General features: G+C 44.8%; 1 protein-coding gene across 2 annotated transcripts in view; it reads right to left on the reverse strand.

Moving 5' to 3' along the window:
• GRID2IP (Grid2 interacting protein) overlaps window positions 1–26,112 on the reverse strand; it is a 300,286-nt gene that overhangs the window by 170,785 nt on the left and 103,389 nt on the right. For both annotated transcript variants that reach the window (XM_068244297.1, XM_068244296.1), the window contains one exon: window positions 17,125–17,279. In XM_068244297.1, coding sequence (XP_068100398.1) covers window positions 17,125–17,279 — 155 coding nt within the window. The remainder of the gene's footprint in view (window positions 1–17,124; window positions 17,280–26,112) is intronic.

The raw sequence follows: 26,112 nt of genomic DNA on the forward strand, positions 1-26,112 counted from the left end.
AACATAAAATCTAGATTTAAATGTAAAATAAAACTGTGGGATATCTAAAAAAAGGTCAATTTTAGGAGAAGGAGGATAGATACAATTGTTGATCTCATCCGTTTTTTTCACCTCATATGTCCTTTAAAGGATAAAGGAGGTGACATGTGACATGATGAGAGAGATACTGTATGTATGCACAGTGCCTAGCACAAAAATAACTATGCAGTGTTCTTTTTTTCTTTCTCTGCCTGAAAGAGTTAAACATCAGGTATGCAAGTGACAGTTTCTTTCTGGGTCGGGACTTGATCAGGCTATTGAGTAACCCTCGCTGATAAGGAATTACACCCATAAAACACTTTCCTGGCAGTAAATGACTTGTGAGAGCAGGAAAGAGATAAAGAGCGTTAATAGTTCATAGATTTTATCTCTGGCATACTTCAATGAATGTGTCATTGAGCAGAGACAATGAAACAATAAACTTAAAAAAGTACATTGAAATATAAAATGAAACTGTGGGATATATGAAAAAAGTCATTTTTAGGAGGAGGAGGCTAGATACAACTCATCGGTTTATTTTCACCCCGTGTTTCCTTTAACTACTTTAGCCTTTAAGACAGAGCTCCTATGTCCTCCTATGCATCTTGGACGTAGGAGCTACATCCGTGAAAATAAAAAAAACGCAGCCACAGCCGATAGCACGCTCCTGCGCTCGTACTCGCCGCCACCCATTAGCCCGGAGATCAATGAATGGGAACACAATACCTATTCATTGATCTAGGTCCCCATGTCAATTATCAATCAATGAGATGCCTGCAGCCATTTGTAAACACTTACACGCATTGCTTCCTGTTTCACATACTAAAAGCACGCACAGGAAGCTAATGACTGAGGACATCTTGTAGCCAAATGGTGAAATTAAACTTACATACATTGTTTTAATAAACAGACCTACACACAATTTAAAATTAACTCCTTACTTCCCACATTCTCCCAAAAATACCCAAATAAAACTAACTTTTGATAAAAAAAAAAAAATTAAATTAAAATGTACAACATAAAGATTTGGTGGCAGAAAAAAACAAGATATAGATAATTTTGTTGTGATAAGTAGTGATAAAGTTATTGGCAAATGAATGGGAGGAGCGCTGAAATGATGAAAAACACTGAAGACTAAAGTGATAAAGAGGCACCATAGTGACAAATAGCAGAATGCAGAAAATTATAAAGGATACCCACTTTTACAGCAATGATCCCGGTTTCAGCATCAGATACCGTATTTCACAAAAAAAAAATCTATTGGTGTGGAACCCCGTCCACCCAGTGATCCTTAGCCTAGGCTGTTCAGCTATGTGGAGTTCTCCTCCCAGTGCATTCTGGGAGACTGGCATTATTCTCACTGGCTTTGGAATTTCCTGAAACAAATATTCCACAGAGGTGAACCTGACAGGACTACTGATGGCGCCACCTGTGATAAATTTCAGAATGTAAATCAGGGTGAGGAAAGATTTTACAATGGGTAAACACTGACTAAATCATTTATAAATGAGTAGTGTGAAAAAAAAGTACTTTTACTAAGTCCATTTTTTTAAATACAGGTCTTCTTTAAAGTGCTCCAGCGGATCTGTAACAAGAGGGTGCTGCATACAAGGCAGGAAAATAGACAATGGCACAGTTTACTCATTATGGAGGTTGTATGGGGGGTGTAGAATGGAGTGTAAAATGGTTAAAATTAGTAAAAAATAAGTTAAGGGACTACTTATCTAGAGATAAATGTCTAAGTCCTATGCTTGAAAGTTACTTTTGAATACACAAGACAACGCGTTTCGTGAGTTACAATTCAACTTCCTCAGGTCAATAACAGCAGTCCTGTTGAGCTCTGAGCGCATTTATCTCTAGGTAAGTAATCTCCTACCTTATTTTTACTCATTTCATCCATTTTACATTCCATTGGGCGCCTCTTCTCCCCCCATACTATTACTATCTTACCATCCTTACAGTGGCTGGATAGTGTACTGGGTTCGAATCTCAGCTCTTCCTATTCAGGAAGCCAACACCTGTTCAGCAGGAGGCCTTGGGCAAGACTCCATAATACTGCTGCTACCTATAGAGCACATCCTAGTGGCTGCAGCTCTGGCGCTTTGCGTTCGCCAGGAGAAAAGCGCTTACCTTCATTAAAAAAAAAGTGCCGGCTGCTTACCTGGTAGCAGTGTTCCGGCGAGTCCTCCAGGACGGCCCTCCTGAGACTGTGTAAGTCTCCCCTCCCAAATCGGAAACACCTGACAAGAATCAAAAAGCAATTAGTATAAATTCCACCCCCTCACAACCTCCTCCAGTTTAAAGAAGAGAAAAGAATCCACGAACCACTATCATACTTAAATAATATATATATAATAGGGCCGGGAACCTAGACGGCCGTCCTGGAGGACTCGCTGGAACACTGCTACCAGGTAAGCAGCCGGCACTTCCTCCCTACATCCTCCAGGACGGCCCTCCTGAGATCTAGCGAGAAATTTACCTTAGGGTGGGATAACGGCCTGAAGAACCTTGCGTCCAAAAGCTTGGTCCTGACTAGAAAGGAGCTCCACTCTATAATGTTTGATGAAGGTTGAGTGGCTGGACCATGTCGCGGCTCGACATATCTGCTCTAGAGAAGCTCCCGACCTCTCCGCCCAAGATGCTGAAAGGGATCTGGTAGAGTGTGCTGTAATGTGGTCAGGCACCTGTAACTGCGCCTCTGAATAGGCAAGGGATATTAGCTGTCTAATCCACCTAGACACTGTCATTTTGGATACATGAGACCCCCTCTTAGTACCCCCAAAAGCTATAAAAAGATTAGTGGAAACTCTCCACTCTCTGGTTCTTTCTAAATAAGTCAGAACCGCTCTCCTGACGTCCAGAGTGCTCAACCTCCTTTCCTTATCATTCTGTGGACTAGTCAAAAAGGAAGGCAGTACAATATCCTGGGTTCTATGAAAGGATGTGGATACCTTGGGTAAATAAGAGGGATCTAGTCTGAAGACAATCTTATCAGCATGAATTATCATGTACGGGTCCTTTATCGATAAAGCCTGTATATCCCCTATCCTGCGAGCTGAGGTAATGGCCACTAAAAAAACAACTTTGAGTGTAAGAAACTTCAAAGGAACCGAATCTAAAGGTTCAAATTTGTCTGATGTTAGGAAATCCAATACCAACGACAGGTCTCAAGGAGGAACAAGCTTCTGGGGAACTGGCTGTGACCGTTCAACTGACCTCAGAAAATTTTTAACATAAACGTCGGCAGATAGCCGTTTATACAAAAAAACAGAAAGAGCTGACACCTGAGCCCTAAGAGTACTGACGGTCAAGCCTAACTTTACTCCCTGCTGTAAAAATTCTACAAACACACACCTGGTATTTACATTCGGTCAGTGTGTGTAAAAAATCTAGAACAGAAGTAATGTTGTCTGACCTGGATACATTCTTCTGTTTCCAGGCCGAGAAGGTGTACCAAACTTTATTATATTTTTTCCTAGTGGCTGGCTTTCTACAGGCTAATAACGTCTTAACCACATCCTTAGAAAACCCCTGAACTGTCAACATCTGCTCCTCAGGATCCAAGCAGTTAGATTCAAAAATTCTGGATTCGGATGGAGATTGCCGCCCTGTACTAGCAGATCCGCTCTGTTCTGAAGATGCCAAGGTCCCTGAAACGCTAGGAACTGCAGTAGCGGGAACCAAGCCCTCCTTGGCCACCAAGGAGCTATTAGTATCACCTCTGCCTCCTCTGTTTGATTTTTCCTGAGGACCCTCGGTATTAACTTGAATGGAGGGAACGCGTAGAGCAACCCCTTTGGCCAAGGAATCGACAGGGCGTCCAATCTGCTCATTGAAGCAGAAGGATCCAGGGTACAAAAATCCTCCACCTTTGCGTTCTCTGGATTTGCGAACAAATCGAGAACTGGAACCCCCCAGCGTTTTGTAATTTCCAGAAAAGTTTCTGGATTGAGTTCCCACTCCGACTCCTCTACTAGCTGTCTGCTTAGAGAGTTTGCTCGTCTGTTGTGAACTCCCCGAATGTGGACTGCTGACAGGGATTCCAGATTGGCCTCTGACCATGCCATGATGAGAGATGTCAGATGCTGGAGGTCTGGTACCCTCGTGCCCCCCTGCTTCCTGACATAACAAACTGAGACGAAATTGTCCGAGAATACCAGCACCTCTGAGTTGGAGATTATCGGGAGAAGGGCCTGTAAGGCCAGTAGAATTGCCCTGAGCTCCCTGTAATTCGAAGATCTCCGGGAGATCTGCTGGTCCCATGTCCCCTGGACCTGGTGGCCCAGGCAGTGGGCCCCCCAGTCCCAGGCACTGGCGTCCGTGTATAATTTTAACGGAATTTCCTGAACCCATCTGCTGCCCTGATTCAGGTTGGATCGCTGACACCACCAGTGAAGGGCTACCACCACTTCCTCCGGTACTAATACTCTCATATCCAGAGAACGGTGATCTCTGTCCCAAGTTTCCAATACCCAATTCTGGAGACTCCGAGAATGGGCCTGTGCCCACTCTACCGCCGGAATGGCTGAAGACATCAGCCCCAAGCATGATACCAACTTCCGCAGGGATACCAGAGGATCCTCTCTGATCCCCTGCACCTCTGATACTAATCTGTCTATCTTCTGGTCTGGCAGGAAGACACGTCTGACCGTCGTGTCCCACCTGAGACCTAAAAAAATCAGACTCTGAACCGGGATCAAGTGAGACTTCTCCGAGCTCACGATCCATCCTAATCTGTTCAAAAGTTGAAGAGAAAAACCTAGCACCCCTTGCAAGGCTTCTCGAGTCTCGGCCATAAACAGAAAGTCGTCTAAGTAGGGGAGAACCCTTACATTGTGGAGATGCAGGAAAGACATTACCTCCGCCACAACCTTCGTAAAGATTCTCGGGGCCGACGAGATTCCGAACGGCAGAGCCTGATATTGAAAATGGCATATCGACTCCCCTGCCTGAACTGCAAACCTTAAATACTTCTGAAAAAGAGGGTGGATTGGAATGTGGAGGTAAGCATCCTCCAGATCCACCGATGCTAGAAAAGCCCCCGGAGACATGAGGTTGCGAACGGAGGCAATGCTCTCCATCCTGAACTTCTTCTCCACAATGTAAGGGTTCAAAGGTTTCAAATTCAAGATCATTCGAAACCCTCCCGAGTGCTTCAGAATCAGAAACACTCTTGAGTAAAAGCCCCTTCCCTGTTCCGACACTGGAACCGGACAAATAACTTTCTTCTGAAGAAGTGAGGAAACCGAGTCCATTAAAGCCCCCGCCTTGATCTGATCTCTGGGGAATGATGTGACCGTAAAACCGGGAGGGAGGAGGAGATCTGAACTCTATCTTGTATCCCTGTTGGATTAAGTTCAGAATAAATTCGTTTTTCGTCACTTCTCGCCAAGCTGGCGCAAAGTAGCGAAGTCTTCCTCCCACCGGAATCTGCCCGTCATTTAGAGGGCTTCGCAGCAGCAGAGGCTGGCTGAGATCTATTGAAGAGGAAAGGTCTACCTCTGCCTGCATTGTAGGACCACCTCTTATTCTGTTTCTGCCCTCTACCCTGCTGCTCCTGCCTGAAAAAGGGCTTTTTATTCTGAAAGGGCTGTTTCCCTTTCTTTTTCTTTTCAGGAAACTTCCTGGATTTATTGGATGATCTCTCCAATACCGAGTCTAAATCTTTTCCAAACAAAAGGTTACCCTGGAATGACATCCCACAAAGCTTCTGCTTGGAAGTAACATCTCCTTCCCATGTATTTAGCCAAACGGCTCGCCGAGCCGAATTGATCAGTGCCGCCGTCTTAGCAGCGGCCCTGAGAGACTCAGTAGCCGCATCTGCCAAGAAAGCAATGGACTTGATTATTACAGGTAAGCTTTCTAAGATCCTTGCATGAGGAGTACCCTCCTCTAGACGACTCTGAAGCCCCCGAATCCACTTATCAAGATTGCGGGCTACACAAACTGAGGAAATGGCTGGTTTAAAAGAAAAGGATGTTGAATCCCATGCTCTCTTGAGAAGGGCTTCTGCCTTTCTATCCATAGGATCTTTTAAGGCCCCCATATCCTCAAAGGACAGATCTGTATCCTTAGAGCATTGAGAGAGAGGAGCATCCAATCTAGGGCATTTGAACAATGCATCATGCTCCTCTATATTGAAAGGAAATCGGCGTTTGAACGATCTTGGGACAAACAGCCTCCCCTCCGGATCCAGGTATCTTGGTACCCTCGCCTCCCCCTGATTCTCTGAAGCATCTGACTCCGGTAGTTCACCCTCATCAGACTCCTCAGAGACATCCCCCGGGGATAAAGGTGAGGATTCATCCCCATGAGAAGCCCCCCACTCCCCCTGGGGGTTACCCGGCAATACCGGAGAAGGTGCCGGCTGGTCAATGGGAGAAGTACCCGTCTGCGGAATCTGAGCCTGAGAAGTAATTACTACAGGCTGAGCCGGCTGAGCCATGGGCACCGGTGGCAAGGCTGGAGATGAATGCGGCAAGGGGACCATCTGCAGTGGACAAGGAGGTAGAGCTGCTCTAAACGCTGAAAAGGTAGTTGCTAGCTCCTGTTTCATATTGTTTTCATATTGATTTCATTAAATCTAATAAAGCAACAGTAGTGCTCTCGGGTCTAGGTGCATGAGACTTTGATTTATTGTAACATTCTAAACACAAAGTCTTAGAAGACCCCTCAGGTAGCCTGCCACCACATTTAGTACACTTATTGGTCTTGCCAGGATACTTCTGTGGCTTCTGAAAATAAATAGAAAGGAACAACCCACCAGGGATCCTTAGCTACTGAGTATGCATATAAACTTAAAAGAAGTTAATATAGCTCTAACACCTTACCGGCTGCTGTGCTGTCTCCCCAGTGACAGCCGAAGGTGTTTGCTGTGTCTCTGGAGCGGGCTCTGATGGCTGCTGCATGGCCCCTGCAGAGATCCACTGCCTCCGTGCAGTGTGTACGCGTGCTGGGTGGACTGCTGCGTGTATAACGCGGATGCTGGAGCTTGCCTTCCGCGTGACAGCCTCCGGGAAGACGGAAGTGAAATGCTGACAGGCGCCGCCGAAGACCGCCCCTCCCGCTTTAGCGAGGCGTAGAGCGGTGGAAAATGGCACAAACCCTCCGGCTTCTACCACCCCACTAGTGGATCCAGGTATGGCTGCCTTCACTCCACACGTCAGGTCGCGCCCAGCACAGACCCAAACCGCTCTCCCTCCAGAAAAAACTTCTTCCTAAGCCTGGTCAATCCAAGTAGGTGCCATCAGGCTCCCCTACCACCAGGAACAACTCCATAGGTGCTTCCGTGGAAAGTCTGGGAAACAAACAAAAAAATGGAGGAGGTTGTGAGGGGGTGGAATTTATACTAATTGCTTTTTGATTCTTGTCAGGTGTTTCCGATTTGGGAGGGGAGACTTACACAGTCTCAGGAGGGCCGTCCTGGAGGACGTAGGGAGGAAAAATTATATTGTTCCCTTTCACTTCTCATCCTTCATATTTTACCATATGGTAGTTTCATTCAGGCTTGGTTCACAGTGGTCAGTTGTATAACACATGAGTTATAATGCATTCAAATGTATGTGAACTGCAATGGAGACTGGACATAGAATTAACGCAAAGCCTGCACGGAGCAAAATACAGTAACGCAATCAGTTAGGGCTGATTCACACTACAAGAGCTTTTTAAGCGCTAGTGATTTTGAAAAACTCTTGCTAATGCAATGCTATGGAGGATTTTTACAAAATCACATTACTCTAGTGTGAACACACGCATAGGATAACATTTGCAGGAGCTTTTAAAAATCACAAAGCGCTTAGAGTGAATTGTAGTGTGAATTGGGCCTAACAACTCTTTACTGTGAACAGCCCCATATAATTGTATGGGCAGTGATTTGACAAACAGCATGAGGCCTGGGACCCACTAGAAAGCCCAAAGCGTTATCGCAATCAATAGCGATTTGCGATAGCGCTTTGCAAGCGATTTTGGGAGCGATTTCCCTGCACCTATTCAATTCATTACAATGAAAACACTCCCAAAATACTGCATGCCCTGTGATTGCGATTTCTCTAATCGCAATCGCTCTTGTGGAATCTGTCCCATCCATTTACATTGTCAGAGCCTTTAGGAAAATCGCTAAAGAGCTCCCTATGTGCTCAGAAAAAAAACAAAAAAACACTCTAGTGGGTCCCAGGCCTTATTCTGCAACACAACTGACCACTGTGAACTTAGGCTCAAGCAATCTCTTCACATGCATTAGTTAGAATGCTGATTAAAGAGTTGTAGAACATTCAGTAGTTTTGTAGGAGATAACTTTTGATGGAAAACGTTGTTCTTTTTTGTGTTTGTTTTTGTTTTATAAAATGTTATCTTTATTTAATGCCTAATGTCTTCTAATGTATCAGCTGGCAGTTAATTGATCAGCAGCTTGTGGTATTCATTCACAAGCCAGTTCCAGGGAAAATGCCGACGCTATATATAAATCCAAAATAACAATAATAAAAATAATAATAATTTCACCGCTTCCTGGGTGAGTAGAGATTTGTCAGATACGCTAATTTTCCGCTCATCTGTATTAACAAACATTACTCACCATTCTAGAGCTGCCATGGTAACAAATATAAAAACAGAAGGCCATCCAAGATTGCGCTAGGCTTTTACCGTGACATTTCAAAAATGTACTAATGCGTTCATCCTTAGCAGAAGTACAGCTATTATTGGTCTTTGCTCTTTTTTCAGGGCTATTTAATACAACTGGAGAAATACTAAGAAAGGACTCATTGACATCTGGAACAAATGCATGTCAACTGCTTGTCCTTGTCTCAGCATTCATGAAGACATGATTAAACATGCATCATTGTATGGCTTAAGTGATCCTTTACTTTGCTGTGTTCGTAGATATCTACTTTTTCACATACTATTAATATGTACATGAAAAAAAAACATTTGCATACAAAAAGAGAGAGAGAGAGAGGTGACTATTGGAATCATGCCTGTGGGTTGTCTTGCACAGTGCAGTTCACAGCTCCCTCAGAGTAAAAATACACACATAAAACGCCCTGCCAAGTGCCAACATTAACTACAGAGCAGGGCAGAGACAGCATCAACTAAGTAAAACCCACGTCCGGGAAGGTTTTAATATTACCATCTAATGCACATCTAGCTTCAATATATTTCCTGTGTAAAAACATCTGCATCTAACTTTCTAAGCCACTTTGCATCCAGACCTCGTTTCCTCCTTATGGACCAGAGTAGTTTTGGCATTTTAGGCAGTTTTGGCATTTTAGCGATGTCCCTATTTAATCACCAATAACTTTATCCCTACTTATGACACCTAAATGAAATATATATCTTTTTTTCAAGAATGATGGTATTTTTTCCTTAGAATGATTTTGTTTTCTATGCATTTCAATGGGGAAAAAAACACATTGTTTCTCAGTTTTACAAATTGCAATTCAGAAATAAAAACACTACTGTGGGGAAAAAAAAATGTATTTGGCTATTTCTCCCGTTTATCACAAAACTTAGTTTACGTTCCTGTCACAATTTATGGGGAGGATATTTGATTCTGAAATAATGCTACAGTGTGTATTTTTCACTATGAACTTAGAAAATAAATGTATTTTAATTGTGAAAATTAATCTTATTGGCTCAGGGAACATATATTCCTTTTCACCAATCAGTGCTGCAGCAGATAGTGCCAGAGGTGTGCACAAGAGCAAGACAAATTGAGCAAAGCTGTGCTTCAGCTACAAGATGTATAACTACATCCTTGTGGCTTAGATGAAGTCACAGAGGACATAGATATACTGTAGCTGAGGCTCAATTGGTTAAAGGACACCTAAAGTGAGAGGGATATGGAGGTTGCCATATTTTTTTTAAACAAAAGCCAAGCTTTATTGAAGGCACAACAGATACATAATGTACAGATCATAGTATCACAGATAACTTTACATGGAGTGTTTCATTAAGGGTGGTATAATTAAAAGTAACTCTCAGATCATAAAAAAACCTGCAAATCCTAGAGATTTCCCCTTTTCAAGATCTTTATATACCATGTACATTCAAGTCTACAATGATAGCACATACTGCAGGTTGTTCTTCACAACACTGAAGAACTTGGCAGCCTTCCAGACACAGGCTATCAAGTCTGACAAGAGAGAGATAAGTTGATTTGGTACTTATCCGTTAGCCGGGCGCATCCGGCAGGTGGCGACAAAACTCCACCAGAGTTACATCTTTCCCTACTATCCATGTCGGCCTGGAGGGGGAATAGTAATTAGCGCCACCTGCCGGATGCGCCCGGCTAACGGATAAGTACCGTTGATTTATTACAGAGATGGTGATAGTAGAACGTGCTGCAATAAGCCAGAACACATTAGAATAGCTTTTGGAACTTGTAGGATGATAAAAAACAGGATGCAATTTTTGTTACGGAGTCTCTTTAAAGCTGCAGTGGCCAATTTAGCTAAAAATGGCCTGGTCACTAGGGGGGTTTAGCCCTGCAGTCCTCAAGTGGTTAAACAACAGCCTAATAAGTTTCAAGAAGTTTCAGCTATGCCATAACTGTGATGCCTGGTATAAGTAGACAATCTGTACATTTCAATATCTTGGCATTCACTGGCATTCATATGAACTGGAGAAGCCCTTTATTTTAGTGATGAAAGGTCTGCGAGGGCACAAACAAGTATCCAGTTTAAATTACCGGTCTTTTTTTCTTCTTTGGATACACCATGAGCTGAATAAATGGGAGACTGTACAGACATTATTATAAAATACGATACATGCTTTACAAAAATCTATAGGCATTTACAGGAAGCTCCTGTTTAATTTTCAGAGATGCAAAGGTGAAGTTTTACAGTAAGTAAAAGAAAAGAGCTGCGTCGGGATAAAATACCTCTTACAGTGATGTTTAAGTGCTTTGTCTGGTTGGAACAAGCCTGGGGTCATCGTATATGACTCACAGATAAAAATGTGTCAGTTCTGTCTTGGCTGTACCATGTCCTCCATCAGCCAACTGTCATGCTCAATTTTGCCTTGCTTTTCTCCTATTGCGACGCTAAAGGAGAACTTCATGAAATGCCATTGGCCTGAGCACTGACTATGAATAACGTTTGCAATTTATAACTTTTAATAATATTTAGTTCTTCAGAAGAAGCTGTCAGCTATAAGGGCTAGTTCCCATACGACACATGTGTGCATTGATTTATGAATGTGTGTGCTTTGCGCTCCAGCAGAGTTTGTGTTTTCTTATTCGGATATGTTATAGCGTTCCTAGTATAATATGTGCATGAGGTGCTTTTTTTCAATGCCTGGCTGCATGCATTTTTTGTTTGTGAAACAGAGTCCATTAAAGTCAATGGAGAAGCAAAAAAAGGATTAAGGCGCACAGGAAAAACTCACTCATTTTCCTACTTTTATTGTACAGTTTTCATTTTTTTAGCCCCTTGATTCCCTATGCAGGCCTGTCATCATGGGATCTCCTGCCTGAACAATAATAGCACACTAATTTTTCTCCTTGGTTTTCATAGTGATATTTTTAAACTTGCCAATAAAATGCATTTTAACTCACCAGCAATCAAGAAAATACTTAAAATAATTGTGATAGTACTTTTTCCACCTACTTTTTGGTACTTTTTCAGTTGCAAAATGCTGGAAATCTATTTTAAATAGAAGAAGAAAAATTATCTTCTAGGTCTAGGAGAAAACCCAGGAGAAATTTGGCCCATTTGCAATTAAAGGGAACCTGAAATCTATTAATAGCCTGTATTTATATCTACCTGGAGCTTCCTCCAGCCCCATGAGGTCCATGGTGTCCCTCGCCGTCTTCCTCAGCCACACCATTCTGCCACTATCTAGCACCGGGCTGGCCACGCTCTTCAGTGCCTGCGCAGCTGGCCCACGTCCTCCCCCTCCCCCCATGGCGCTCTTGCACCCGGGAACCTTCTGCGCCTGCGCAGTAATACTGTGCGGCCAAGCCGCACATGCACTGAAGGGGACTGGCCGGATTACCGGGCCAGATAGCGGCAGAATGGAGAGGCCGAGGGGGATGATGAGGAAACCCACAGTCCTCATGGGCTGGAGGAAGCCCCAGGTAAGTATAAATACAGGATATTCATATATCTCAGGTACACTTTTTCTCCTAAAAAAATCATTTTTCATCTTCAATTTAGCAAAACTTTTCAGCACTTTACAATAGAAAAAGTCCCAAAAAGTAGGTGGAAAAGTACAATCAAAATTATTTTAAATATTTTCTTAATTGCATATGGGCCTCTATTCAATCACGGTAACTTTTTTTCATGAGTTTTCTCCCAGGAGATAATTTTTCTACTCCTACTTTCTTCCCCTTACCACTGTAAGCTGTAGCTCTGCCTCTACTGAAGTAAATCGCCGCTGATCGCCACCTCTCCCCGTCCCTCTCACTCTTCCTTCACAGAGAGAGATCCGCATGGCGATTGACGTCAGTAGAGGCAGAGCTACAGCTCAAAGCTCTGCCTCCCCGGGCAGCAAAATCCATGACTTTGAAAGTCGTGGATGTTTGCCCCGGGATTTGGGGGGTATAAACCCCTCGTTTTGCCACGAGGATGCGGCGGTTTATTTCTAATGAGACTCTTGAGGTAAATTACCAGGTAAAAATAGCAATTTTTATTTGCTTAAGAGTCTCTTTAACTTGTAATGAACCATTTAACCCTTGACACACCCTGGCTACCACTAAATGGCGCAGTTGCTGGATATAATCCAGCTCAGCTTCAACCCCTTCAGATCAAAGTCTCGGACTAAAGCCCGACATTCTGATTGCTGCTGGCCCCTTTCTCTGCCACGTAATATAAATATTACGTGGGTGCATTTGGGCTTGCTGTAGGGGCTCTGCTGCAAACTCTGACACTTTGATACCCTCCAGCACCACGCAGAGGCATGTAATAATTGAATTACACCTGCACATGTGCCAGGACCCAGACTTGCAAGCTGGCATGGGTCCCGCCCCCAACCACTGATGCCATCACCTCCTCACTCTAGTGCGAGGAGAAACAGACCCTCTCAATCACCACCAGCACAGCACATCCCAATCACCCACGCCCCAGCAGCACTCCAGGAAAAAAATGCAATCCTTGGGGGGGGCGGGGATCAGGAAATGGGATTGGAAAGTGTTTCCTGTTGTGCCAGTGTACTACCTAAAATTATCCATAGGAAAAAAAGAATTGTACAAACCAGTAACATCTATTGGAAAAATGACATACCGTAAATTCAGAGAATAAAACATCGTGCCACAAGGCTGGGCATCACTCACACACAGAATGTCACGATTCTCAAGGAATTATAGAGTGCAAAGCCAGCACAAATACAAAGCATGCAGGCTAGATGAAACGTCTGACAAACTACAGTATGGCCTCGGTAGAGATAAAAGCATCATCGTGTCCCATCAGTGATTACATTACACAGAACCACAACCATTCATAATTGTTTTTTGTTGCAACACACAAACTGACCCACTTACAGATGATGGAGAGAAGATGAAGAGGACAGACAGCCAAGGCTTGATTTCTGTATGGGCCACAGCCAAGCAGAAGAGGACTAAGATGAAATGGGGCCCTAGGCAAGATAGCAGTTTTTGCCCCCTCCCCCCCACTGATTGTCACCTGGCTTTTTTAGATTTGGCGGGGGCTAGTAGCATCCACCAGACTCCTAGACTCTCTCCAGGCCCTAGGTTACTTCCTAGGTTTGTCTTGTGGATGATCCGGCTCTGCAGCCGAGCGGGGCTGCTGTGCAAGCAGAGAGTGTTAGGGATATGGGGGGGCTGCTGCACATGGAAGATCAAGCTGAAAAGGAAAGGTGCAAATAGGGAGGTGTGAGCTGCATTTGGAGGAGGGGAGCTTCTGCCCAAGAATGGAGGGGCTGGATATGTAAAGTGGAGAGCTGCTGCACATGGAAGAAGGACCTGTTGTACATGATGGATGTACATAAAAGGGAAACTGGTAGTTTAGGTGCCGGAGGAGCACGGAAGTTTGGGCATGTGCCCATGGAAATATCATCTATAAGTGGAAATGTATAAATAGCAGGTGCCTGGGCCGCTAAACAAACTGTGCCTACAAATAGCGGGCGCTTTTTGTGGTGGGGGAGGGGGGTTAAGGTTAGGTGTCAGGAGGGAGGGGTTTAAGGTTAGGCATCAGGAAGGGGGCTTTCAAGTTTAGGCCTCATTGGGGTTAGGCATCGGCGGGGGTGGTGGTTAGGATTAGGCATCGGAGGGTTCTGTGTAGGAGTAGAGTTGGGCATCGGTGGGGTTGGTGGTTAGGCATTGGAGTGGGAGGGTTCTGTGTGAGAGTAGGGTTAGGCATCGTCAGAGGTGGTGGTTAGGATTAGGCATCGGAGGGGGGAGGGTTATGTGTGAGTAGGGTTAGGCATCGTCGGGAGCGGTGGTTAGGATTAGGCATTGGAGGGGGGAGGGTTCTGTGTGAGAGTAGGGTTAGGCATCCTCAGGGGGGGTGGTTAGGATTAGGCATCGGAGGGGGGAGGGTTCTGTGTGAGAGTAGGGTTAGGCATCGTCGGGGGGGGGGGGGGGGTTGGTTAGGATTAGTCATCGGAGGGGGGAGGGTTATGTGTGAGAGTAGGGTTAGGCATCGTCGGGGGTGGTGGTTAGGATTAGGCATCGGAGGGGGGAGGGTTATGTGTGAGTAGGGTTCGGCGTCGTCGGGGGTGGTGGTTAGGATTAGGCATCGGAGGGGGGAGGGTTCTGTGGAAGAGTAGGGTTAGGCATCTTCAGGGGGGGTGGTGGTTAGGATTAGGCATCGGAGGGGGAGGGTTCTGTCTGAGAGTAGGGTTAGGCATCGTCAGGGGGGGTGGTTAGGATTAGGCATCGGAGGGGGGAGGGTTCTGTGTGAGAGTAGGGTTAGGCATCGTCGGGGGTGGTGATTAGGATTAGGCATCGGAGGAGGGAGGGTTATGTGTGAGTAGGGTTCGGCATCGTCGGGGGTGGTGGTTAGGATTAGGCATCGGAGGGGGGAGGGATCTGTGGGAGAGTAGGGTTAGGCATCTTCAGGGGGGTGGTGGTTAGGATTAGGCATCGGAGGGGGGAGGGTTATGTGTGAGAGTAGAGTTAGGCATTGGTGGGGGGAGGGTTCTGTGTGAGAGTAGGGTTAGGCATCGTCGGGGGGGGGGGGGGGGTTAGGATTAGGCATCGGAGGAGGGAGGGTTATGTGTGAGAGTGGGGTTAGGCATCGTCGGGGGGGGGCGTTAGGATTAGGCATCGGAGGAGGGGGGGGGTTATGTGTGAGAGTAGGGTTAGGCATTGTCGGGGTGGTGGTTAGAATTAGGCATCGGAGGGGGGAGGGTTCTGTGTGAGAGTAGGGTTAGGCATCGTCGGGGGGGGGGGGGTTAGGATTAGGCATCGGAGGAGGGAGGGTTATGTGTGAGAGTGGGGTTAGGCATCGTCGGGGGGGGTTAGGATTAGGCATCGGAGGAGGGAGGGTTATGTGTGAGAGTAGGGTTAGGCATCATCGGAGGTGGTGGTTAGGATTAGGCATCGGAGGGAGGAGGGTTCTGTGTGAGAGTAGGGTTAGGCATCTTCAGGGGGGGTGGTTAGGATTAGGCATCGGTGGGGGGAGGGTTCTGTGTGAGAGTAGGGTTAGGCATCGTCGGGGGTGGTGGTTAGGATTAGGCATCAGAGGGTTCTGTGTGAGAGTAGGGTTAGGCATCGTCGGGGGTGGTGGTTAGGATTAGGCATCGGAGGGGGGAGGGTTCTGTGTGAGAGTAGGGTTAGGCATCGTCGGGGGTGGTGGTTAGGATTAGGCATCGGAGGGGTGAGGGTTGTTTGAGAGTAGGGTTAGGCATCGTCGGGGGGGAGGGTGGTTAGGAATAGGCATCGGAGGGGGGAGGGTTCTGTGTGAGAGTAGGGTTAGGCATCGTCAGGGGGGATGGTTAGGATTAGGCATCGGAGGGTTCTGTGTGATAGTAGGGTTAGGCATCGTCAGGAGGGTGGTTAGGATTAGGCATCGGAGGGTTCTGTGTAAGAGTAGGGCTAGATTTAGCTGTGGTAAAATTTCAGGAACATTTTACTATTATAAGAATTGCCATTGTAAAATAGAATATCAGTAAATGTTACTTATAGTCTACTACGGCTTTTCCCAGATGCCCAACATTTCCGTATGCTGTTATTTTGCACATGTCATAAAAGAGGAGATTGCACATTGAATGAGAGGGGGGGGGGGGGGGGGCTGCTTCACAGCACATAAGGGGAGCTGATACACAAAGAAAAGGGAGGCTGTATCAGTAAAAGGGTTGGGAAGCACAAAACAGTCGTCCTTCAGGGGACTAAATGTATAAATCCAGCCAGCAGTCAATAGTGCTGTTTTCAGACCCCAATGGACTACCTCAGTGATAAAGTAATAACCCCACTGTTCTATATTTGCACCCCTTACCTAATATATGCGGTTATATATATTGTATATATATATCAGTTTAAAGCGGAATATAACCCTGCATTTCAACTTTGCTCTAAAACATTATTTACAGTATATTATATGCAACCAGCATTTTTTTTACTAGACCAGCATTGGAAGGGTTACACAGTGCTTTAAAGTTCCTGGAGATTTCTGCAGACGCATCCGAAGCTGACATAGATACATTTTGTTTACATAAATGTATCTAAGTGTTGAATGTGACTCATCTCTCTGACTGAGAAGGAGCTGGAGGACAGCCAAAGAGTGTGTAACATTTCTCAAAAGATACATATAACTAAATAGAATGTAACAATCTGAACTTCTGCATATCTCTCCACGGAACTTTAAACCTCTGTGTTTAACCCTTCCAATGCTGGTCTAGTAAAAAAAAAATGCTTTTTGCATTTAATATGCTGTAAATAATGTTTTAGAGCAAAGTTGAAATGCAGGGTTATATTCCGCTTTAATTAAAGCCTGTGAGTTGAGCTGCTCCTAATGTACACTGCATTGGGTGCGTATAGAAGTTTGCAATTCTCAGTTATTTGCGTAACATCCTGCCTTGTAGAAAGATACTGAGAGAATTTTTTAAAGCTTGCTTCTGGAAATGTATTAAGTTAGCCAACAGAAAAAGTATGAGTGACACAGTGACATACACCAGCACTTAGATTATCCAGAGAACAGTGGAGTTTATTACCTGATGCTGTCAATCAGACTGTGCTGAGACTCCTCTGTGAGGATCATGGAGAGGGAATAGGCCAGGCGGTCCACCTTCCGCTCCTGAGCGTACTGCTTCAGGAGAGCAAAGACATTCTCCTTCAAGGCCGGCTGATCCCCGAGGACCTCATCAAGCTGCAGGAAAATGCCAGAGGGCAAGAGAACAAACATCAGGCAGAGGACAAGACAGGAGGCAATGTGTCTGATAAGGATGCAGTCTACAAACCGCAGCAAGGCAAGGGCAAGTGTAAGGAACAAATCACTGATAACTCAATATGATACACCTAAAAAGACTTAAAGCATGCCAAAGTTAAAAATGACAGCGCCTGCCATGAAATGCTCTGTCTTAATGAAGACGGATGTTGAGGCTGCTAGGTTAAATACTTACCTGTTCTGGCGTCATCCCTCCAGGCAGGTGATTGCTCTACAACCCTCGGACAAATGGGCTGTGGCATTTTTTTTTCTTCAAAGGCTCTGGCCACCCCTATGCAAGTGTTTCACCTTACTTCATGGTGTGTATAACAAATAGCGCTACAATATTCATAAACCAGTGTCAAATCTGTAAAAAGTCTCTTTAACAAAATCAAATAGTTCAGATAGTTCCTGTTGATATACTGCTTGTATGCGCCCTTCTGCAGGATATAGCAAATCTCTTCTGTAAATATCGTGTATGTAGAAAGCGCTCCACTTCAAAGTAGATAGGTAATGAAGATAACTTGTCCCCTTTGGGACCGCACTCACCCGTTAAGGTGGACCACTGTCAGACTGGTCAAATTGGGCTCAAAAGATGTTGTTCATCCTTGGCATCCGGGTCGTCCTCGATGCGTTGTTATTCTGTTATCTGTATAGGGAGATGATCCCATGCGGATAAATGGTTCCTGTAGTTCAGGTACTCCTCACAGAGGGTGTTTGGCTCCAATGTACCTGTAATTAATGATGTTTGGATAGGTTTTATCTTTATAAAAACTTTATAATGGAAGACTGGCTAGTAAGAATAGGATTCTACGGCCTCACTTGGTTTTCTCATTTAGGACACTGACCCAAGAGGGCTGCGGTGAAGCTTGTATTAAATGATTTGGCACACCTGGTGTGTTCAGTTTGTGTCTGGAGAGGAAAGAACTTGGAAAATAATCATCTCCTCTCCTGTGCCCAATCATTTAATACAAGCTTCACCGCAGCCCTCTTGGGTCAGTGTCCTAAATGAGAAAACCAAGTGAGGCCGTAGAATCCTATTCTTACTAGCCAGTCTTCCATTATAAAGTTTTTATAAAGATAAAACCTATCCAAACATCATTAATTACAGGTACATTGGAGCCAAACACCCTCTGTGAGGAGTACCTGAACTACAGGAACCATTTATCCGCATGGGATCATCTCCCTATACAGATAACAGAATAACAACGCATCGAGGACGACCCGGATGCCAAGGATGAACAACATCTTTTGAGCCCAATTTGACCTTACTTCATGACAGAACCAGCCCTGCGCAGTCCGCCCCCAGCTCGGCAGCCACTGCCTAATAGGTGGCAGGCCGCAGCAGTGCAGGCAGAGGTTTCTGAACAGCTTCAGCAGTCTTCGGAAACATGGCCACAACTGCACTGCCAAGGAGGGGAACGGCCGTCACCTGTGACACAAAGACGTCATGGCAGGTAAGTATTTAAACCCATGAATCCCAACATCCGTCTTAAAGGCAAAGCCAGGGTTTTCAAAAGGGGGACCCCTGAAAAGTCTCTCTCAGACACGCACAAATACTAATATGGTAGGACAATAGACTATGATTAAGGTAGAATTAGCTTGTGAGGACAGTCTTTGACATGACTATTTACTCTATAATGTGCAGCAGAAGATGGAAGATGTAAATACTGTACATGATAGTAGTTAGAATGAGACAATGTTTCTGTGGGGAAGAAGAGGGGGGGGGGAAGAGTGAGAGACAGGAATAGGGGAGACAGAGATACACACACATGACAGAGTAGGAGAGAGAGAGGCACATGACAGAGTGAACGGGGGGGGGGGAGGGTAACACAGAAACAGGTGAGAGGTACAGGACCTGGATTGCACTATTCTATTTTGCTGGGCCATACTGACATAATACACACACATATTGCACTGTGGAGGATAGACAAGCGTAAAGGGGAGAGAGGATATACCAGGGAGAGAGGGTGAAAAAGACATGGAGAGAGAGCAATATACTTCAGTGAGAAATAAAGGTAACTGGATTTACGAGGGCTATCACATGAGCACCCCGAGACCTGGAAGTCAGCTGGCTTATCTGTCCAGACCTCCCTTTGTGCTACTTCTTCTATCACTACAGGAGTTGGCTGATTGTAAGCATTGTTATCTGTATCCACTGGCCTCTGCAGCATAATCAGTTTGGTGTTACAGGAGCCAGTGAATACAGATAATAATGACGACAGCTATCATCTGTAACAAAGGGGGAAGTGAAGTTTTCTGCAATTTTCCAACTTCCTTCTCTATTAGAACACAGCAGAGGCACAGGACTGTGCTCACACCTGTCTCTGTGCTCTCTTAAGTTCCACAGAGCTGCTCCATGCTTTGTACGCACGCTGCTGCTACATCTAAAGTCGACTGTAGCCGAGAAAGAAAGGAGGTGGGGCTGCACATAGTGCAGGCAGTACGGTGTTGTGACCTGCAGACATTCTGGTGTCTCACTGCCACATTATTCAATCTATTCCATATACTTTGTTTAATCACAGCACTTTCCTATAGTGTGGTTTTATAAATGTAAAAGGAAGCTGTGGCAAGATGTGCAATACAGTCACAATGAACGATGTATTAGTCTACTGCTCTCCTTATCAAACGTGCTCTGTAATATTCCAAGACTTTAAATAAAAGGAACGAGAAGTGAGTGTTCTCTCCCTGCCTCAGCCTGCTCTGTATTCAGCGAGAGCTGCTGTAACAGTCACACCGTGAGAAATGTTACTGATGGCCGGAAGGAAGAGGAGGCATCACAAAACACCTGGTAAGCGATAACGTGAAGACGCAAAGCCAGACTATGCCTGGAGGCATCGTACACGCTCACTGAGCTACTGAGGCTGCATCACGTATTACAGTGCACATTACAGTGCATCTCCTGGCCCAGAAATGAATGAGACAGTATGGCAAGGCTGAAATGCAATAGCCTGTTATTATATATGTCAGTGTTTTTCTTTAGCTCCTACGACCAGGGATGGTTCAAGCCACAATAGGGCCCTGGTACAAAAGTAACCTGGAGGCCCCTCATGGCAAATTCACCTTCCTCCCCCCCCCCCCCCCCCCAGGGCTCTTAAGCTGGCTGGCCCAGGGGCCCGGCAGCGCTCAGAGGGCCTGGGGCAATTGCCCCCACTTGCCTCTATGGTAGTGCCGGCCCTGCCTGCAACTGTCACCTGAAAAGTGCTGACGACATTTCCCATGCTGTGTTCTCTGACTCCCTACAACAGCTTGCATAGCTGCTGAAAAATCAGGTAACAGAGAACCCCTGTCCTCTGTAGATTTACCTACAGCAGAGAGATAAGCCTGGGTTGGCTTTATCTCCCCTCACCTGCCCTGTAAAGAGCCACCGATTTCAATACTACAAATTTAAACTTGCTTCAAATTTTATATTCATTTTATTTAAATACATGCAGCTTTCTTATTCAATCAATCAAATGCAATAATGATTATTTTGGTTGGTTCAAGTTCCAAGCTCTCATTGGCCTTTTCAGTGTCCAATAAAATGGCATGTTCATACCCTGTGGGGTCAAAACAAAAATCATCCAACTCCTCGCTTTATGAAACCACCAAATGTCTCCAGGTACCCAAAATTGTTCCAATTCTGACGCCACAGCCCTTGTCGAGCTATGGAGCAGGTACAAAAATCATCCGACTCTAACGCAGACTCCTCAGTTTATGAAACCACCAACTCCGACTGCAGGTACCCAAAGTTGCTTTGACTCCTCGACTCCACGTTGGTACAAAAATCATTTGACTCCAATGCCAACGTTTATGAAACCACTGACTCCAGGTACCCAAAATTGCTCCGACTCCAAAGCCCTTGTAGGGCTATGGAGTGGGTATGAAAATAATCCGACTCCAACTCCTCAGTTTATGAAACCACCGAGTCCGACTCCAGGTACCCAAAAATTGCTCCGACTCCGCATCCCTGGTATTTTCTGTCCCTTTTTTCCCCAGGTCCCTGGGGTTTATTGAAGTTAATCTATCAGACACACCTATTATTTATAATAGATGCTTCCCAAGGAGATACAAAATTTGCCTATAGTACACAGGTCTGTTGTATAAAGCAGTCTGAAGTCAGTTGTCACAGGGCTGAAGGATCAAACCGCAGCATTCCTCACAGTAAAATAAGAGTCATTTTCTCACTATAAATAGTAAAGTGGTTTGGTACTTTGTGTCCTGAATATGCCTGGGCACAAATAGAAAATGGCATGAGTAAGCTTGGAAGAAGCTGGGTGAGGGATCTGTACTGAGAAGTTTAATTCCAGGAAAGGTGTAATTTACGTTTATTTATTTTTTCACTCAACTTTTTATTAGAATGGTTCCAACGGTGAAATACACAGTAGGAAAGGCAGTAACGATTTCTAGAATACATGTAAAATTACATACCAAAGCTGTTGCCTTGCCAATGTAATGAACATAATATGAGTAAAACATAGTTATTTTAACAGCTATAGTTCGAACCATCACATATTTTAGAAAGTACAGTAAAAAAAAAAAACAACACAAAAAAAAAAAAAAGAGAGGCAGGAGGAAAGTGAAAAGTTATTTTAAAGTATGAATAGTGGGAAAAGTAGTAAAAAAAACCAACATTGTTTTGTTATTGCTATGATCATAATGGAAAGATCTTCCATCATATTCAGTTGGGACCCCTATGGAGCTTTTTGACTTTAATATGGCAGGAGGGAGTTGAATCACAAAAGTTTACTTATTTTTCACCTTAAAGTAAACCTTAAGCCAAAAAAAAAAAAAAAAATAGTTTTACTCACCTTGGGCTTCCAATAGCCCCCTGCAGCTGTCCGGTGCCCTCGCCGTGTCCCTCCAATCCTCCTGTCCTCACCGGCGGCCACTTCCGGTTTTGCCGTCAGGACCGACAGGCTGGGAACGCGAGTGATTATCCGCGTTCCCAGCCACAATAGCTCCCTCTATGCTGCTATAGCAGAAAGACTTAAACCCCTCCTTCCCAACATTATACATAATGATCAAAAAGGCTTTGTAATGGGTAGAGAAGCAAGGGATAAAACCCTAAAAACAGCATCCATCATTCACCAGGCCTCGAAATCAAAGATTCCGCTTTGTGTCATGTCAGTAGACGTGGAAAAGGTGTTCGACAGGGTTCATTGGATTTTCTTGGAGTCGTGCCTTTCCCAAATCGGATTAGGACCCAAGTCCCTAGATAGAATCATGGCCCTATACAAAAACACTACAGCCAGGATTAGGGTCAATGGAGCCCTGTCGGACGCCTTCACAATAAATAATGGAACGACACAACGATGCCCACTATCCCCTCTTCTATACATAATCTGTATGGAACATTTAGCGGTAGCCTTGAGGCAAAACACAGCAATTCAGGGCCTAGTAAGAGGTGCCAGGCACTTTAAACTATCTCTTTTTGCTGACGATTTATTAATATACATATCCAACCCAATAATAGCCTTCCCAAACATACTCAAAGAGCCAGAACATTATGGCGACTTGAGCAATTCCAAAATAAATATTGGCAAAACAGAGCTACTCAATATCTCCCTGCCTCAACCCCTGGTACAATCATTACAAGCTTCATTTTCCTTTAGATGGGAGCCTCACAACATAAAATATTTAGGCATTCGCATCTCACGAGATCTTACTGAACTGTTCACACTAAACTACCTACCCATGACAGCTAAATTCAGGAAGACCTGGATGGTTGGAACGCACTTCATCTCTCCTGATCAAGCCGAATAAATGTTGTGAAAATGGACATACTCCCCTAGAATTCTATATGTGATGCAAACCATCCCAATCAAGCTCCCGACACCTTTTATTCACAGTCTTCAATCATTGCTACTTAAAGCGGATCCGAGATGAAAAACTAACTATAACAAGTAACTTGTCTATATATCTTAGCTAAAGTTTAGATAGTTTACACAGCAAATTTAGCTGCAAGCAGCTTTAATAGAATAAGAATATTTCTTCCTGTGATACAATGACAGCAGACATGTTGTTTGTAAACATTACACAGAGGCAGGCTTACCTGCATCTTGAGCAAAGAAAACGAATCCTCCCTCCTACTCCCTCCCCTCTGCCTCTGAAATCTCTGGCTAGTAATACCTCCCTCTCCTCCTGCCCAGACTGAGCTCCCATGAGCCCTTGCTACTGTCTGAAAGTGCCTTGGCTCTCTGAAAACCCGTGGGCGTGGTTTATTTAGTTTATAAGGAATTAGAGCATTAAAACAAACACAAAAAAGTATTTGGCTTGAGGAATGCCCTATAAACAATAGGAAAGGAACACAATTATGCAATGAGTAAAAGTTCGTCTCGAATCCACTTTAAGTTCATCTGGCATCATAGACCACCCAGGACCAAATTCAAACTTCCAACTAGACCTAAAACAAATGGGGGCATGGGCCTTCCTGACATAAAAACTTATTATCAAGCTAATCTTTTGACTCATATTAAATTGGTTTCAAGATAGGAATGCTTCCCTTTCCCAAATTGATCCCAGAGCAGCATTATGGCTGTAATCGGATAAAAGGGCGATTCTTGGTAATATGGCCTTTTGGTCACACTCAGTCCTCACGACCTGGTACTCTTTACGAGAAAAATGTAATCTTTCTATGAAACACAGTCCTCTTATATCGCTGCTCTCCTGGCTGAGAGTTGGGAAAAGAGCTTTGTACCGATACATAACACCTCCACTTCATTAAACCTCCAGGAAAGGAATTTCAAGCTCTTTTCTAGATGGTACCATGTTCCAATTGTGATTGCAAAATTCGATCCCAATACATCCTCCACATGTTGGAGATGTTTATCAGCCCCTGGATCCTATACTCATATATGGTGGGACTGCCCACTTTTGCAACCATTCTGTAATAAGGTTTTTGAGATACATAAATGTTTTTCCCAGGAAAAACATCTGCCATTAAAGGCTTCTCGTTGCAAAGCATTGGAAGTTATCAGTGGTGCCGACTATGAGCGAATTATTCCCGGGAACTTAATCATATTATGCATATGGAAGATCTTTATACGGAAATACAAAATAACGTAGAAGCCTTTGTAGTTAAATGGGCAGTGTGGATAGACTTTAGAGAGTCTGACAAGGCCAGGGAAATGATTGATTGATCTCTCCTGACACTTCTCTTACCCTTACTTGATTATACATGCTCTAATAACACCCGAATGACCCCTGTAGCCCAGTTATTTCACACTCACCTTTTAATGGTCACGTTTACTTATTTCTGTCACCTACAACGGTTTTAAGTATCTGTTATTCTCAGGACACCGTGCTAGTGTATTTGCAATGTCTATTTAAGATGTCTGTTTTGCATTTTGTACTTATACAGATTCTCTGTAATGGATAGCGGAGAGGCCGCATGGCGGCCGTATCCGCGTCTCAGCCGGCGGCCTCCGCCGCGCGGTTACATGTTGGAGTTTTGCCTGGTCCCTCAGTCGCACATAGACTGAGGGCAGGCAACAGGACCTTTATACAGCTAGAAGGGGAGTCAGCTGATCAGCCGGTCAGCTGACTCCAGTAGTGCTCTGGATTGGCTGAGTGACTGGGGCGGCGCTGTAGAGCGCGCTGAGTATATATAGGACCTGCCTGTCAGTTGCTCTTTGTCTGCTGTTGCATATGCTACGTGTTAGCACTCAGACCCTTAGTCAGATCCGAAAGTGTGCTAGAACCAGCAGGAGCTGGGGATCTACACTTAGCCAGATTCTGTTGATAGCTTAAAGTACTAATTGAATTGTATTATTTGTTATGACCCTCTGCTAGCCTTGACTACTCTTCTGTCTTCTGATTCTGTGCCTATGCCTATCTGATCTAGTTGCCGACTCAGCTTATACCTCACTCTGATTCAGTCTTCTGTCTTTGTACCGTATCTGTCCGTGTGTTGCCGATCCTGCTTGTCTGACTCTTCTGCCCTCACCAGTGAGCTTAGTTCTGGTGAGGGATTCTCAGTTTAAGTAATCACCTGCTCCTCAGGTTGATAGCTGCAGTATAGTCTGAATCACCTGCTCCTCAGGTTGATAGTTGCAGTACAGTCTGAATCACCTGCTTCTCAGGTTGATAGCTGCAGTACAGTCTTAATCACCTGCTCCTCAGGTGACTAGTCACTATGTTACTGTCTTCATCACCTGCTCCTCAGGTGATCAGAAGCTGCAGTATAGTCTTGATCTCCTGCCCCTCAGGTGATCATCTGCTGCAATACAGTCTGAATAACCCGCTCCACGAGTGATAAGTATACATTGTCCTACTGTGCCTCATCCGCTCCTCGGGTGGACCAATCACTACTCATCCATGTCTCCATTGGGGTTGGGGCTGTGCTGTCTCAGAGCTCTGGCCTTCATGGCAAACTGCATCCCTGTGCCTTCTTTTCTCGTAGGTTCTCTCCAGCTGAGAAGAACTATGATATCGGCAACCGGGAGCTCTTGGCCATTAAGTTAGCCTTTGAGGAATGGCATCATTGGCTTGAAGGGGCAGAACATACGATTACAGTCTATACTGATCATAAAAATTTGGAGTACATCGAGGGGGCCAAAAGGCTTAGCCCCGGACAGGCTCGCTGGTCCCTGTTCTTTTCAAGGTTCAGATTTATTATAACGTATACTCCAGGCAGTAAGAGTGTCAAAGCAGATGCATTATCTAGGTGCTTTGAGGCTGAGACAGTTCAGCCATCAACCCCTGAGACCATTTTACCTCAAAGACTGGTGGTGGCAGCCACGGAAACCTGGCAGGATTGGGCGCTTACTCTAGGGCCTTACCAGCAGGATATCCC

The sequence above is a fragment of the Hyperolius riggenbachi genome, chromosome 7, assembly GCF_040937935.1.
Source record: "Hyperolius riggenbachi isolate aHypRig1 chromosome 7, aHypRig1.pri, whole genome shotgun sequence".
NCBI lineage: Eukaryota > Metazoa > Chordata > Amphibia > Anura > Hyperoliidae > Hyperolius > Hyperolius riggenbachi.